Raw genomic sequence first — 13,898 nt, 5'->3', positions numbered from 1 at the left:
GCTTTAGGACCCAGCATCTCTACCAGCACTTATGGCAGGAGAAGGACTTCAGGACCCAGCATTTCTGGCAGGAGAAGGACTTTAGGACACAGTATCTCTACCAGCAGGTCACATGGGCCTATATAAGGAAGTCTGCTAGTGTCTGCATTTGCTGGTTGATCTTCGGCTCCTCCAGTGTGTTATCTTCGTGATAGTCCTGTTCCTGTGTCTCCTGTTACCGACCCGGGTTGTCCTTGACCTGTCTCTTGTTTGCTTCCTGTGTTTGACTCCAGCTATCCACCTGACCACATCTGCTCTGATACCAGTCCGGCTCATGACCTAGGCTCCCTTCTGACCATGCTACAGTCGAAGCATTATCCGAATCCTGCAACACCTCATGGGTGCCACCTGTCTGCTGATTCTACTCCAGCACACCATCTGTACTCTGGAACCTCCTGCATACAGTCCTGCAGGCGACCCATGCTTCTTTGGGCCTGACCTTTTCTGTTTTCACCCTCAGGGGGGTCTGGAACTTAGCCGCAAGGGAAGCCCTCTCTCTCCATTGGCCTCCAGTACCAGGAACGTGATAACAATATAGAACTATGTGCATATTTGTGTGTGAGGTGCAGATATATATATATGTACTGTATATGTATATTCTATAGAGTCTGCCCACTGCCATCTGCTGTCAATCACAAGGAAGGCAGACCTGATGGGGAACTGGTCTCTTATTATTCCCATCAATCCTCACCCGCTGTTAGGGTTCAGTCCAAGTCATTGGCTTCATTGGCTGCTACCAATGAAATAAATACAAAACACAAACACATTATTAAAGTGTTACTGAACCCAGGACCCTGTATTCACTATATCTGGTTTCCCACAGTACACAGAACATGGAAATGCAATTATTTTAGTAAATATAAGCTGCTAAATACCTTTTCTCATCAGCAATATATAGCAGTCTTGTGACTTCTATCAGTGTCTGGTTAATGCTTGTAGGAGGAGTTTTCATTCTCCGATGACTGTCCTATGAGGCTGCATGACCCCTGACCCTCTGCCTGGACAGTGCTGATCACATGCACCCTCTCAAAAAAGAACAAAAATAGCTTTCCAAACTGAGCATGTGCAGAGTGCCTCCTAGGGCTCTGTTCTATCAGCAGATGGACTGGGGACAGTAAAAGAAGGAGAAGACAGGATCAAACAGCCTTTTACACAATGCATAGGATTAACCCCTTAGGTCCACAGTAAGTATAGCAAGCATGCTTTACTGCATATACGGACTGATTTTAGTGTTGTGGGTTTCATAACACTTTAAAGTCAAACATAGAACACCCCTTCCCCCACACCTCCAATCACTTTGGCCTGTCTATATACCAACTTTGAGTTGGTCTTAATTACCTTTTCAGGTTTATTGTCTACGAACTTGTGGTAGATCCATTTTGAATTTGTCACGGCCCCTAAGACACATTATAAAAGTGACACAAATAAGAACTACACTAATTTGTTGAAACTGTTAATGACACTGTGACAATACTTTCAGGAATTTGGTGCAGGACATTTTAAAATGACCATATGGATTGGTGATCGAGTTTAGAGCATTTAAGTGTCAATTGTCAAAGAAGTTTCTACAGTAATTGGCAAATACTTGTCCACCTTCTTATATATCACTGTGCTAAATTTATTGGGGAAGAGGGATCATGTCACCCAATTGTGGGTGGGCAAATTGATTAAAAATTAAGATGGACTGGACACTTTAGTCTTTAAAACTAAGCAGGGTTTTGGTTCAGGTTTTCAGGTGACTGTTATTGTTTGATTTTTAGTAATATTTTGTTATCCCCCAATAAATGGCCACAATCAATGTAATCCACACTTGGTGTTGTGTATTCACGTGTTACGTGTTCTATTATACTGTGAGGTTGAGGTACTAAAACTGGAGAGTGTAAAATCTACTGAAGCTCTGTACAGAAACCAATCAGCTTCCAACTTTTTTTCAAAGCTTAACTGAACAAGCTGAAGTTAGAAGCTGATTGGCTACTATGCACAGCTGCACCAGATTTTGCACTCTCCACTTTTAGTAAATCAACCCCTGTGTGACCTTTGTTAATCTGTACATACAAACGCAGGCACACCACTAGGGCATATAGTAAACAATTGTTTTCTACGTGGCCTGGTCACACCAAAATGCTGCCTTGAGGTAGGTTGCAGTGCATTGCATAATAATGCAGACTGCTGCGGTGCATAACAATGAATGTATTATAATTTGTGACACTTCAATAACATAACATAACATAACTTCAATAACATAAAAAAAAAGAAAAAGTAAAGAGTGCAACAGCACAAGGCACCTCACCACAAGTCCATCAAGTCCAACCTATGTGTATGATTATATGTCAGTATTACATTGTATATCCCTGTATGTTGTGGTCGTTCAAGTGCTTATCTAATAGGTTTTTGAAACTATCAATGCTCCCTGCTGAAACCACCACCTGTGGAAGGGAATTCCAAATCCTTGCCGCTCTTACAGTAAAGAACCCTCTACGCAGTTTAAGGTTAAACCTATTTTCTTCTAATTTGAATAAGTGGCCACGTGTCTTATTAAATTCCCTTCTGTGGAAAAGTTTTATCCCTATTGTGGGGTCACCAGTACGGTATTTGTAAATTGAAATCATATCCCCTCTCAAGCGTCTCTTCTCCAGAGAGAATAAGTTTAGTGCTTGTAAACATTCTTCAGAACTAATGTCCTCCAGTCCCTTTACTAGCTTTGTTGCCCTTCCCTGTACTCGCTCCATTTCCAGTACATCCTTCCTGAGGACTGGTGCCCAGAATTGGACAGCATACTCCAGGTGAGGCCGGACCAGAGTCTTGTAGAGTGGGAGAATTATCACTTTATCTCTTGAGTTAATCCCCTTTTTAATGCATGCCAATATTCTGTTTGTTTTTTTGCAGCAGCTTGGCATTGCATGCCATTGCTGAGCCTATCATCTACTAGGACCCCCAGGTCCTTTTCTATCCTTGATTCTCCCAGAGGTTCTCCCCCAAGTGAGTAGTTTGCATTCATATTTTTGCCACCCAAATGCATTATTTTACATTTTTCGACAATAAACCTCATTTGCTATGTAGTTGCCCACCCCATTAATTTGTTCAGATCTTCTTGAAAGGTTTCCACATCCTGCAGAGAAGTTATTGGCCTACTTAGCTTAGTATCGTCCGCAAATACAGAGATTAAACTGTTTACCCCATCCTCCAGGTCATTTAAGAACAAATTAAATAGGATTGGTCCCAGGACAGAACCCTGGGGGACCCCACTTTCCACCCCTGACCATTCCGAGTACTCCCCATTTATCACTACCCTCTGAACTCGCCCTTGTAGCCAGTTTTTAATCCATGTACTCACCCTACGCTCCATGCCAACTGACCTTACTTTGTACAGTAAATGTTTATGGGGAACTGCTTCAAATGCTTTAGCAAAATCCAGATACACCACATCTATGGGCCTTCCTTTATCTAGATGACAGCTCACCTCCTCATAAGAGGTTAATAGATTTGCAAGAACGATTCTTCATGAATCCATGCTGATTACTGCTAATGATATCGTTTTCATTACTAAAATCTTGTATATAGTCCCTTATCATCCTCTCCAAAAGCTTGCATGCTGTTGATGTTAAGTTAACTGGTCCGTAATTCCCAGGGATGTATTTTGGCCCTTTTTTAAATATTGGTGCTGCATTGGCTTCTCTCCAATCAGCTGGTACCATTCCAGTCAGTAGACTGTCAGTAAAAATTAAGAACAATGGTCTGGCAATTACTTGACTGAGTTCCCTAAGGACCCTCGGGTGCAAGCCGCCTGGTCCTGGTGACTTATTAATGTTACGTTTTTCAAGTCTATTCCTAATTCTGTCCTCTGTTAGCCATGAGGGTGCTTCCTGTGATATGTCATGAGGAAAAACACTGCAGTTTTGGTTACTGAAGCCCCCCAATTCCCTTGTGAAGACTGAGGAGAAGAATAAATTCAATACCTTCGCCATCTCACCATCTTTTGTAACCAGATTCCACTCCTCTTTCTTTATGGGGGCAATATGGCCTGTTCTCCCTCTTTTACTGTTTATATACTTAAAGAATTTCTTGGGATTGTTTTTGCTCTCCTCCGCTATGTGTCTTTCGTGTTCTATCTTAGCCCTCCTAATTGCACCCTTACATTTCTTGTTGCATTCTTTGTAAAGTTTGAACGCTGATGATGATCCCTCAGCCTTGTATTTTTTGAAGGCCTTCTCCTTTGCTTTTATATGCATTTTTACATTGGAGTTAAGCCACCCAGGACTTTTGTTCGCTCTTTTAAATTTATTTCCCAATGGGATGCACTGGATAATGCCCTCATTTAATATGCTCTAAAAGCAAACCCATCTCTCCTCCGTGTTGTTTGTTCCTAAGATTTTATCCCAATTTATATCTGCTAGCAAGGTTCAAAGTTTAGGGAAGTTGGCTTTTTGAAATTCAGTGTCTTTGTGTTCCCCTTATGTTTCCTATTTGTGTGATTTATACTGAAGCTAATTGACCTGTGATCGCTGTTTACTAAATCTCCCCTTATTTCCACATGCGTGATCAGGTCTGTGTTGTTGTTAATCAGTAGGTCTAGTAATGCTTTCTTTCTGGCTGGTGCATCTACCATCTGATCCTTGACATTGTCCTGTAAGACATTTAGGAACTGGCAAGCCTTAGACGAATGCGCGGTTCCTTCTGCCCAGTCTATGTCTGGATAATTAAAATCCCCCATTATGATGACACTTCCCATCCTTGCTGCTAATCCAAATTGTGATAGGAGGTCCACCCCCCCTCCTCCTTCAGGTTAGGGGGCCTATAGCATACTCCCAGTATTATTTTCCCCTTAGTTTCATCCCTTTGGAGCTCTACACATAAGGATTCCACCTAATCCCTAGCTCCCTTAGTGATGTCATCTCTCAGATTAACTTGTACACTATTCTTGATATACAGGCATACCCCTCTCCCCTTTTTACCCTCTTTATCCCTGCGATAAAGGTAATACCCTTGAATGGTTGCCAGCCAATCATGAGAGATGTTGAAATAAGTCTGTGAAATTCCCACAAAATTGAAATCCTCCTCGTACAACAGTATCTCTAGTTCTCCCATCTTGTCCGCCAGGCTCCTGGCATTGGTGAACATGCCACGTAGTTTAGACCGGTCGCATACTGTCTTCCTATTGGGTGTTCCGAGGTTGCAAATAGGACTTGTTACTATACTTACCTAGGGTTTATGTGCTTTAGTCAACCTACCACTAATGCCCCCAATACTACCCTCTGGAATATGTTCTGCGCTGAATATCTCTACCTCTGGACCCTCCCCCCCATCACCTAGTTTAAAAGCCCTTCTAACTTTTCGGCCATCTTCACTCCCAGCAGATCTGCACCCTCCTGTACACAAAAGAAACCAGCCTGCATAGTAAATGGCTTGTTTTAGCATGTTGGCTGCTGTGAACAAGGCCTTGTGGGCTGGTGTGATCAAAGTATTGCTGCTGCATGTTTTACATTATTCATGCTCTGTACCAATGATGCTAAATTCTGCATCTCAAGACCCCCAACAGTATAAACTTTTTAGGTCTCTTCGGACATTCAAGTTGCATAATTAGTTTGGATACACGTTAATAATGAATGAAGCCCTACCCCTACTTGGCAGTGAAAAATGTGTTCCTAGTGAGCCTTGAGGACCAGAGATGAGCCCCACTGCTCACTACTTCTACCACATGGTTAATACCAGCTAAAGGCATGCCAAAAACCAATGACTCCCCTAGCTTGTCGGAACAGGAATGAGGAGAAGTGGGCAAACAGTCCTCGGTAATGATTATCTTGGGGGAGAAAACAGCTATCACGCAAAACATCTGAAACTATTCAATCAGTCATTGCTGAGCAGCCAGCCTGACTGGTACATAGACAGGAGATCACAACTGGATTGAACAACTGTCATATTACATTTATGCCAAGCTTAAATTACCTAATAAGTTTGAAATTCTCTATCAATTCATTATATGTGTAGTATGATGCAGCCTGTAGGCTCCTGACAAGCAGCATAATGTGAAAAAATACGGGGTCAATTCCTAAAACCTGCTTGATCTCTTTTTATTTACTTAGCTTTGTACACAAGCATGGGTTTTGTGGGTTTCTCCAGCAAGTGGCTCACACTATTAAATATATACCTAACAGCATCAGCTGCTTGCTTGAAATGTTATTAAATGAACAGCTATCCTCTTCACATTGTTAAACTTGACTAGCCCCATTAACAACTGTGCATTACCAAGGAGATCAGAGCAGCTTTTCATTCACTTCCCAAAGTTAGTGCTAGCGTAGGGAAAGCACTTTGCATATAAGTACTGTGCTCTTCTGAAAAGCACTGACACACTATTACCAAAACACAGTTCAGAATCTATCTTCTTATCATAATGTGTTGATCTGGACTGGTGCACATTTATGGGTAATGTTGGTCTGTACTTCCTGCAAGAGTTGGTGGAGCAAAATAAAATTCCCTTTAGGCTTTATTTAAGAATTCTTCTCTGTCTTTTAGCTGAATCCAAATGCCAGCCTGGGGACGAAGAATCAGTTCCCCAACTAGTCCCAGTTCTTCACGTTTCTGACTCGCATTTATCCAGAAATGGCGCAATAACGTTGACAAAACCACTTTCTCTTCCATCAATGCAAAACGTTGGCCTACAAAGTGAAACAGAAAGCTAATATCATTGCCCAAAATTAGATTGTATTATATTATTTGTAACTGCAAGATGTCTATAATGAAACTAAAGCCAATGAGAATGCATCAATTACATCCATAACTATATTTTAGGTAGATGAGTAATTAACTATAAATAAGTCAACAATCAAGGTATTACTTTTTCCATCTAAAATGTTATTGTGTATATTTCTGTAGTGCTTTTCTTCCTGGGTACTCAAAGGGCTTATCTGATAATGATGAGGCAGCCATCTTGGGTGCGTTCAGTACAATATCATACTGGGGCAAAATTTTAGATTGGAGTCAATTTACCAGCATGTGTTTGGAGTGTGGGAGGAAACTGGAGTACTAAGAGGAAACCCACACAAGCACGGAGAGAAAATGCAAAACCCATGCAGATAGTGTCCTGGCCGAGACTCAAACCAAGGACCCCAGTACTACAAGGCAAAAGTGCCAACCGTTAAGCTATTCTGCACCTCAAGTAAAGGTAAAGGAAAGTATTAGTAATATCCTGACCTTAATAGGAGTGTACTTGTTTACCAGACAAATTACATGACCTTTGATCACTCTGGGCCTAATGCTGTGTTAAGGTAGAACATGCCATCACTCTTGGATGGGTTGGTTTTCGGTAGAGCTGGGCAGTCCCAGTGGATTCTAACAGTAGTGGGAAGTCCCAATGCAATGTGCACTTGAATGTTGCTTTGTAGTTGAAGGGTGACAACACCGGCATGTATGATGTCACAATCTTACAGCATTTATGGATCATTTTAACTCCTTTACTTATATCTTCTACCATCACTTACCTATACAATTTCGTAGTCCTGCAGAAAATGGGACATAGGCATATGGACTGCGACCACTTATATTTTCAGGAAAAAACCTCTCTGGTCTAAATTCTTCAGGTTCAGGGAAATATTCAGGATCACGATGTAAAGCGTAGGGAATAATTAGAGCATTTACACCTTTAGGCACGTGAAAACCTCCTAAAATTGAGAAAGTAAAGCAATGTGTATTTTTAAAAAATTGGTTTAGCACAGGGCCATCCATCTATTCTCTTGGAGATCAGTTGTGGTCATGTCAAATTTGATTTCTATCTTCATTGCTTAACCAAGATCAATTTCCTGCCTGTTGACGTAATAAAACCATAATCCATTCAGTGAAAATGTTTTCTGCCCATTGTCATCTTCACAGGTGTGTATATGTGTGTGTGTGTATACACTATATTACCAAAAGTATTGGGGTGCCTGCCTTTCCACGCACATGAACTTTTATGGCATCCCAGTCTTAGTCCCTAGGGTTCAATATTGAGTTGGCCCACACTTTGCAGCCATAACAGCTTCAACTTTTCTGGGAAGGCTGTCCACAAGATTTAGGTGTGTTTCTACGGGAATGTTTGACCATTCTTCCAGAAGCACGTTTGTGAGGTCCGGTACTGATGTGTAGGCCTGGCACCAGGCTCTGCTCTAATTGATCCCAAAGATGTTCTATTGGGTTTAGGTCAGGACAGTCAAGTTCCTCAACCCCAAACTAGCTCATCCATGTCTTTATGGACCTTGCTTTGTGCACTGGTCCAAATCATTTGGTGGAGGATGGATTATGGTGTGGGGTTGTTTTTTAGGGGTTGGGCTTGGCACCTTAGTTCCAGTGAAGAGAACTCTTAAGGTATCAACATACCAAGACATTTTGGACAATTTCATGGTCCCAACTTTGTGGGAAAAGTTTGGGGATGGCCCCTTCCTGTTTCAACATGACTATGCACCAATGCACAAACAAGGACCTTAAAGACATGCATGAGCAAGTTTGGGGTGGAGGAACTTCACTGGCCTAGACAGAGTCCTGGCCTCAACACGATAGAACACTTTTGGGATGAATTAGATCGGAGACTGCAAGCTAGGCCTTCTCGTCCGATCAGTGCCTGACCTCACAAATGCGCTTCTGGAAGAATAGTCAAACATTCCCTTAGACACACTCCTAAACCTTGAGGACAGCCTTCCCAGAAGAGTTGAAGCTGTTATAGCTGCAAAGGTTAGACCAACTCAATATTGAACCCTACGGACTAAGACTGGGATGCCAATAAAGTTCATGTGAGTGTAAAGGCAGGCGTCCCAATACTTGGTAATATAGCGTATATATACTGCATACAGTAGATTTATATACAGTGTATCATCCCTGACCAATTCTCAAATCAAAGAAAAGAGGTGGGGAAACAATCGTTATGTTCCCATTTCTGTTTTATTTCATGTTTTTTTTCATGTAATCAAAAGTATTATGTTCCAATGAAAAACTTTAAATATATTATGATTATGGTGTGTGTATAAAGCCATGTGTATTTTTATTTTTTTTTTACTTTCAGTCACCATTATTATGAGCCATTACAGAAGAAAGACAGACAAGCCTAAAATAGGTTTGAAAACTACTGGCACACTAGAAACTTACGTATTTTGCAGTCCTCACAAAGAGTGCGAGCAAAGAATGGAACAGATGGAAAGATGCGAAGGGCCTCCTTTATTACAGCTTCTAAATAGCGTAGGCGTTTTAGATCTTCCATTGTGACTGGGCGGTCAGATTCACCTGCAGAATACAGCAATGTAAAATTGTCTAGCGTTATATATATTTAGTTGAATTAAGAGCGTCCTGGATTGTACACATAACCTCATCCAAATTCATTGTAAGATATTCAAAAGCCCTAACTCAACCCTAACCTACCGTCCTTTATGAAGGAGCCTAGATTTGTATTATTCATTTAAAAATCTGATCCTTTGAAAGGATTGCCCAGCTTGCCCTTATTACAATTCAAAATTCTTTATTACTTGTAAATACATCTGTACATATATCTTTTTTTGGTGTGTACAAGAAGTATAGAACAATAATAGTGCATTTTTAGTTTCTGTACCTATACATGTCCACAACACAGCAGTAACTGCACATAACATTTTTCCAGTCTCATAAATGAATCACTTTATTCAAAGCTGTGCCATAAAGGCCAATGCTCAATGATGGCATAGTGTATAGACCAACTGCATTTTTAAGAGTGTTTAATGGACCTTTTTTAACAACATATACATGACTGGCCCCAACAAAAACCCAAAGGGAAAGTCTGTCGCTTTACAAAAAAAAAAATCAGAAATGCTTTAACATATGAAAACAGTAGAGTTGAGATTTGCAAACCATCAGAGAGGTACTGCAAGTATTCAGTTTGTTTCATTGCAGAGGTCAATCAAAGTTACTAACCAACCATAGTATTTAAGACTGTAAAAAAACAGCCACCAAAAGATGTCTGCGAATAGACACTGTTTTGTTTAGTTGTAAAACTGAATATTGCTGCACTTAGATGGCGCTGCTTTGTTCTTGTATCTATCCCCAGAGTTTCTTCTAGCTCCTTACAAGTTGGAAGCCACTAGGAACTGTACCCCTACAGTACCAAGAACTCCTACATGCCCCCCCTGGATGTTTTGGACTATATATGACACCTGATGATTTTATGGCTTATGTATGATTTTTAGCGTCCTGAGCTTCAGTGCACCAAATTTGTTTGTTGGTGTAGTTGAAAATCCTCTCTGTGCCAACAACTATAATTTTTAAATTGGGAGGTGTAGACTTCAACAACCAAATGATGAAGCGGTATTTCATCTCCCGCAAAGCTAAACACTGGTACAAAAAAACTGTCTATATATTTGTTTACAAAGCAACTGGAAGAATTGAATACTTCCAAAAATTTCAGGAAGAGATCACACAGCCCTTTTGTATACAGAAAGCGCTGTGGCCCAAAGCCCAAATCCAGATGCAGTTAGCCAGCTGCATGAGAGGCATTTTCCAGATGTCTTTCAAGGTACCCAACACAAAGGTCACCCCAAAAAACATGTGTCTGTAGTAAACACGGAATGAGAAGTTTTTTCCCTCCTGTCCAGGCCAACTTGGTTTTTGCATCAAGGACTGCTTCTGTCACTACCACACACTAGTGGAGTTTTAGTCTAGGGCAGGGTTTATAAACCAGAGGGCCACAAAGAGTCCCCAGGGGTGCAGCGGCAAAATGCACAGTATAGGGCACGCAATTCTGCACAATAAGGGTCTCAAAAGATGTTAGGTAGTCAGAAAACTATCTATCAAAAAGTTAAAAATTGTTGTTTTATTGAGTTAATGTTATTTTGTTACTGTGTGTATTACAAACTGTTGTTTGCTTTACAGGAACGCCAATCAACTGCAGCACTGATCTGTGTATTCTGAGAGCAGCAGAGTGCTGCTCTCAGAATTCAGCACTGCAGGGGGAGATTTATCCACCCGCAAAAGAAAAAAGAAAAAAGAAAAAGAACGTGTATGCCCAAGCATCAGGAGCATGTGGAGGTCAGTGGACGGTAGCTCCTATGCTTTGGTATATACCTTTCTCACATTTTTCTGGCAGAGACAATGGGAGTGTTGCGAAAATTCCTAATGTTGGCTGTCATGGAACGTCCCTCACTTTGCTTGAGTGCTTCCGTCAGTATACCGCTTCCTAAGTTCTGGAACATGAGTCCAATGGATCCGGCTATAGGAACCCCCAAGAACTAGACAACACCAGTCTTGGAGTACATCAGGACTAACTCTTTATTTGTGATCTCACACACATTTATACAGCAGGCTGACTCAAAGCTAACCTAATTAACATGAGCTAATTTACTAAAACATTTACCCAGACCAGATGACATACTTGTGGGCACCAAGCTTCACACAGTAGTATAAACACAATAGCTGGAGCTAATTACAATTAACAATACAAACAACAATCTCCCCCCTCCTCAGCCTAGTCATCAACAGTTTGTCTCCTAGCCAGTGCTGGTGGCTAATGTGATCAGCTCACTAAATTAACATAAACACAGGTAGTTGGAGTTGATGACACCAGCATCTCCTCACAGGATGTGTCCCAACAGTATAATTCAGTCTTATCATTCTAATATGGCATATAAAGGGTTAACAGAGTCTGTGTGTTTTGGGGGGACATGGAGCTGAATCCAAAGTAACACCAACCCCAGGGTCCCCAGGCATACAGCTCACAGAGAGCACCATTCCCCCAAATGCTAGGGCCCATAATCGGTGGGCAAGAGGCTTGCGTTCAGTCCCCTCCAATAGCCTCTGTCCCGGGTGAGTCTGTCACATTTCTCCCCCATCAAAGGTTGACTAACAAGGTCCCAGATCTCCACCTGGTCTGGACATGCGTTAGTCAGGCACAGTGAACTCACATAGTCTTCCCGCATGATCTCCTTTCTTGGCTGCACGGAATAGTTGACCTCAGTAGGTGTGGGGCAGAGGTCATCTACTCTCTGTCTGGCTGCCAGGGCTTCAGCTGGATTGTTTTTAACATTCCTGGGCTCAGTCTGCTGCTGGGCAGAGGGTCCGAACACCCCAGCTTCCTGAAGCTGTAGAGAGACACTAGGTGCTAGGCAGAGGCCAGCGGTGCTCTGCCCTGTTGCCAGCGATTCAGCTGGGAGTAGCAGCTCCACTACATCCGCTTGTCGTCAGAGAGAGGGGCCAACTGCCCCGGCTCCCTGGAACTCCACAGTTGTTGCCGGTGCTGGGAAGAGGTTGGTAGCACTCTGCTCTGTTGCCAGCACTTCTCCTGGGGACTCCGCATCCTCCGCTCCAGCTAACCTTTGGGGCAGGAGGCCGGCTTCCTCCACTCCCAAACTGTGTAGTTCCATTGGAAAAGGGAGCCGGCTGCTTCCTTTTCCATTCCCTCATCTGGCTGCTGGGACGACATGTCGATGGTACTGTCTCCCAGGTGCACGGATCTTTGCTGGGGAGGAAAGTCCGCTTCCTCCACCCTGGCCAACTGTTGGGGAGGGACAACACACACCTCCTCTCCCTTCTCCCCCTGTATCTGCTGCTGGGAAGTGATTGCCACCTTCTCACCCTGAGCCTCCGAAACTGCCACAGGTGTGGGGCAGAGGTCTTGGACCCTCTGTCCGGTTGCCAGCACTTCTGCTGGGGGTTTGCTAGGTGGTTCCTCCTCTACAGAAACGTCTATTAAATCCCCAGTCTCTGGAATTGGTAAAAGTGTGGGACAGAGGTCTTGGACCCTCTGTTCAGTTACCAGATCTTCAGCTGGAGAAGTTTGTTTTAATTCCATAGATGCTGCTGGCAGAAAATCACATGTCCCTGTCAGTGTTGTGGGAGAAAGGCCGACTACCTCTTCTCTCAAGAAGGCCGAAGCCACTGTTGGTGCTGGGCAGAACACAGTGAACTTTGGCCCTGATAGCAGCTCTTCTGCTGGAGGCTCATCAGGTTGTTCTTCCCCACAGAAAAGTCTATCAAATCCCATGTCTCTGCAACTGATATCTGGGGATAGAGGTTCACCATCTCCTGTCCATGGAACCCAGAAGATGCTATCATTTCTGGGCAGAGGTTAGCAGAGCTCTGCCCAGTTGTCAGCACTTCAGGTTTGGGGACAGCAATCTCCGGATTTTCCACTGCCGATTCTCTGGCATGCTGCTGAACTTGTTCTAGCAGTTTCCTGTATGCCCTTTCCAGATGCTGTTTCCTCCTTAGCAAATGGTCCAGATCAGGTTTGAGCTCTGGGACCCCTGCAAGACTGAGCATAGACTCTCTATATTCTCTCAGGTCCTCAAGGTCAGGTTCCCCTTCATCGCCAAACATAAAATGATCTGTAAGGCTCTCCCACAGCAATCCAGGGCCGCCAAAGTCATATCCCCCCGGACAGCATTCTGTTGTCTCCCCTACATATCCCTCCTCTGCGTGCCATTGCAGAGCCCGATAACGATTGTCCAGCTCTATCTCCCGCTGGACCAGCCTGTCCAACTCAGTCACCCATTGCTCCTGGGGCCGCTCTCCCAGGAATGCCATCCGCAATGCCCATTGGTCACTGGCCCGTTGCTCTTGGGTTGGAAAGCACTTGCCCTGTTTTATACCAGCGAGCTGGAGGGCTCCGATCCAGAGCTCCACCCGAACCCATGCCTGAGCTCCAGGTATTCATCCTTAGACACAGTCCTGGTGTATGTTGAAAGGATGATCCGCAGCAGCCCCGGGAACTCTGATGCCAGGTCCATATCTCTGCTGGGGTGACTGAAGTCTGCTAAGCTGATCTTGGATCCAGTTGGAGGTTTGGATGTCCCAGACTGCAGGAAGCTTTCCCGCTGCTTGCCACCAATGTCACGGAACGTCCCACACTCCGCTTGACTGCTTCCGTCATATACCAC

General features: G+C 43.3%; 1 protein-coding gene across 2 annotated transcripts in view; it reads right to left on the bottom strand.

Moving 5' to 3' along the window:
• Nucleotides 1–2,069: 2,069 nt before the first annotated feature.
• LOC141114186 (cytochrome P450 4V2-like) overlaps nt 2,070–13,898 on the bottom strand; it is a 196,297-nt gene continuing 184,468 nt past the window's right edge. The window contains exons 8-10 of one of the 2 annotated variants that reach the window (XM_073607725.1): nt 9,148–9,282; nt 7,515–7,694; nt 2,072–6,692 (exon numbers count right to left, since the gene is read on the bottom strand). In XM_073607725.1, the coding sequence (XP_073463826.1) occupies nt 6,514–6,692; nt 7,515–7,694; nt 9,148–9,282 (494 nt within the window). In that variant the 3' untranslated portion in view covers nt 2,072–6,513. Of the gene's footprint in view, nt 6,693–7,514; nt 7,695–9,147; nt 9,283–13,898 lie in introns of both variants that reach the window. The other variant, XM_073607734.1, reaches the window with a different exon arrangement.

The sequence above is a fragment of the Aquarana catesbeiana genome, linkage group LG01 (genome assembly GCF_042186555.1).
Source record: "Aquarana catesbeiana isolate 2022-GZ linkage group LG01, ASM4218655v1, whole genome shotgun sequence".
Taxonomy (NCBI): Eukaryota; Metazoa; Chordata; class Amphibia; order Anura; family Ranidae; genus Aquarana; species Aquarana catesbeiana.
Note: the sequence above shows the minus strand (reverse complement) of the source record. Positions and strands in the feature narration are given on the sequence as shown.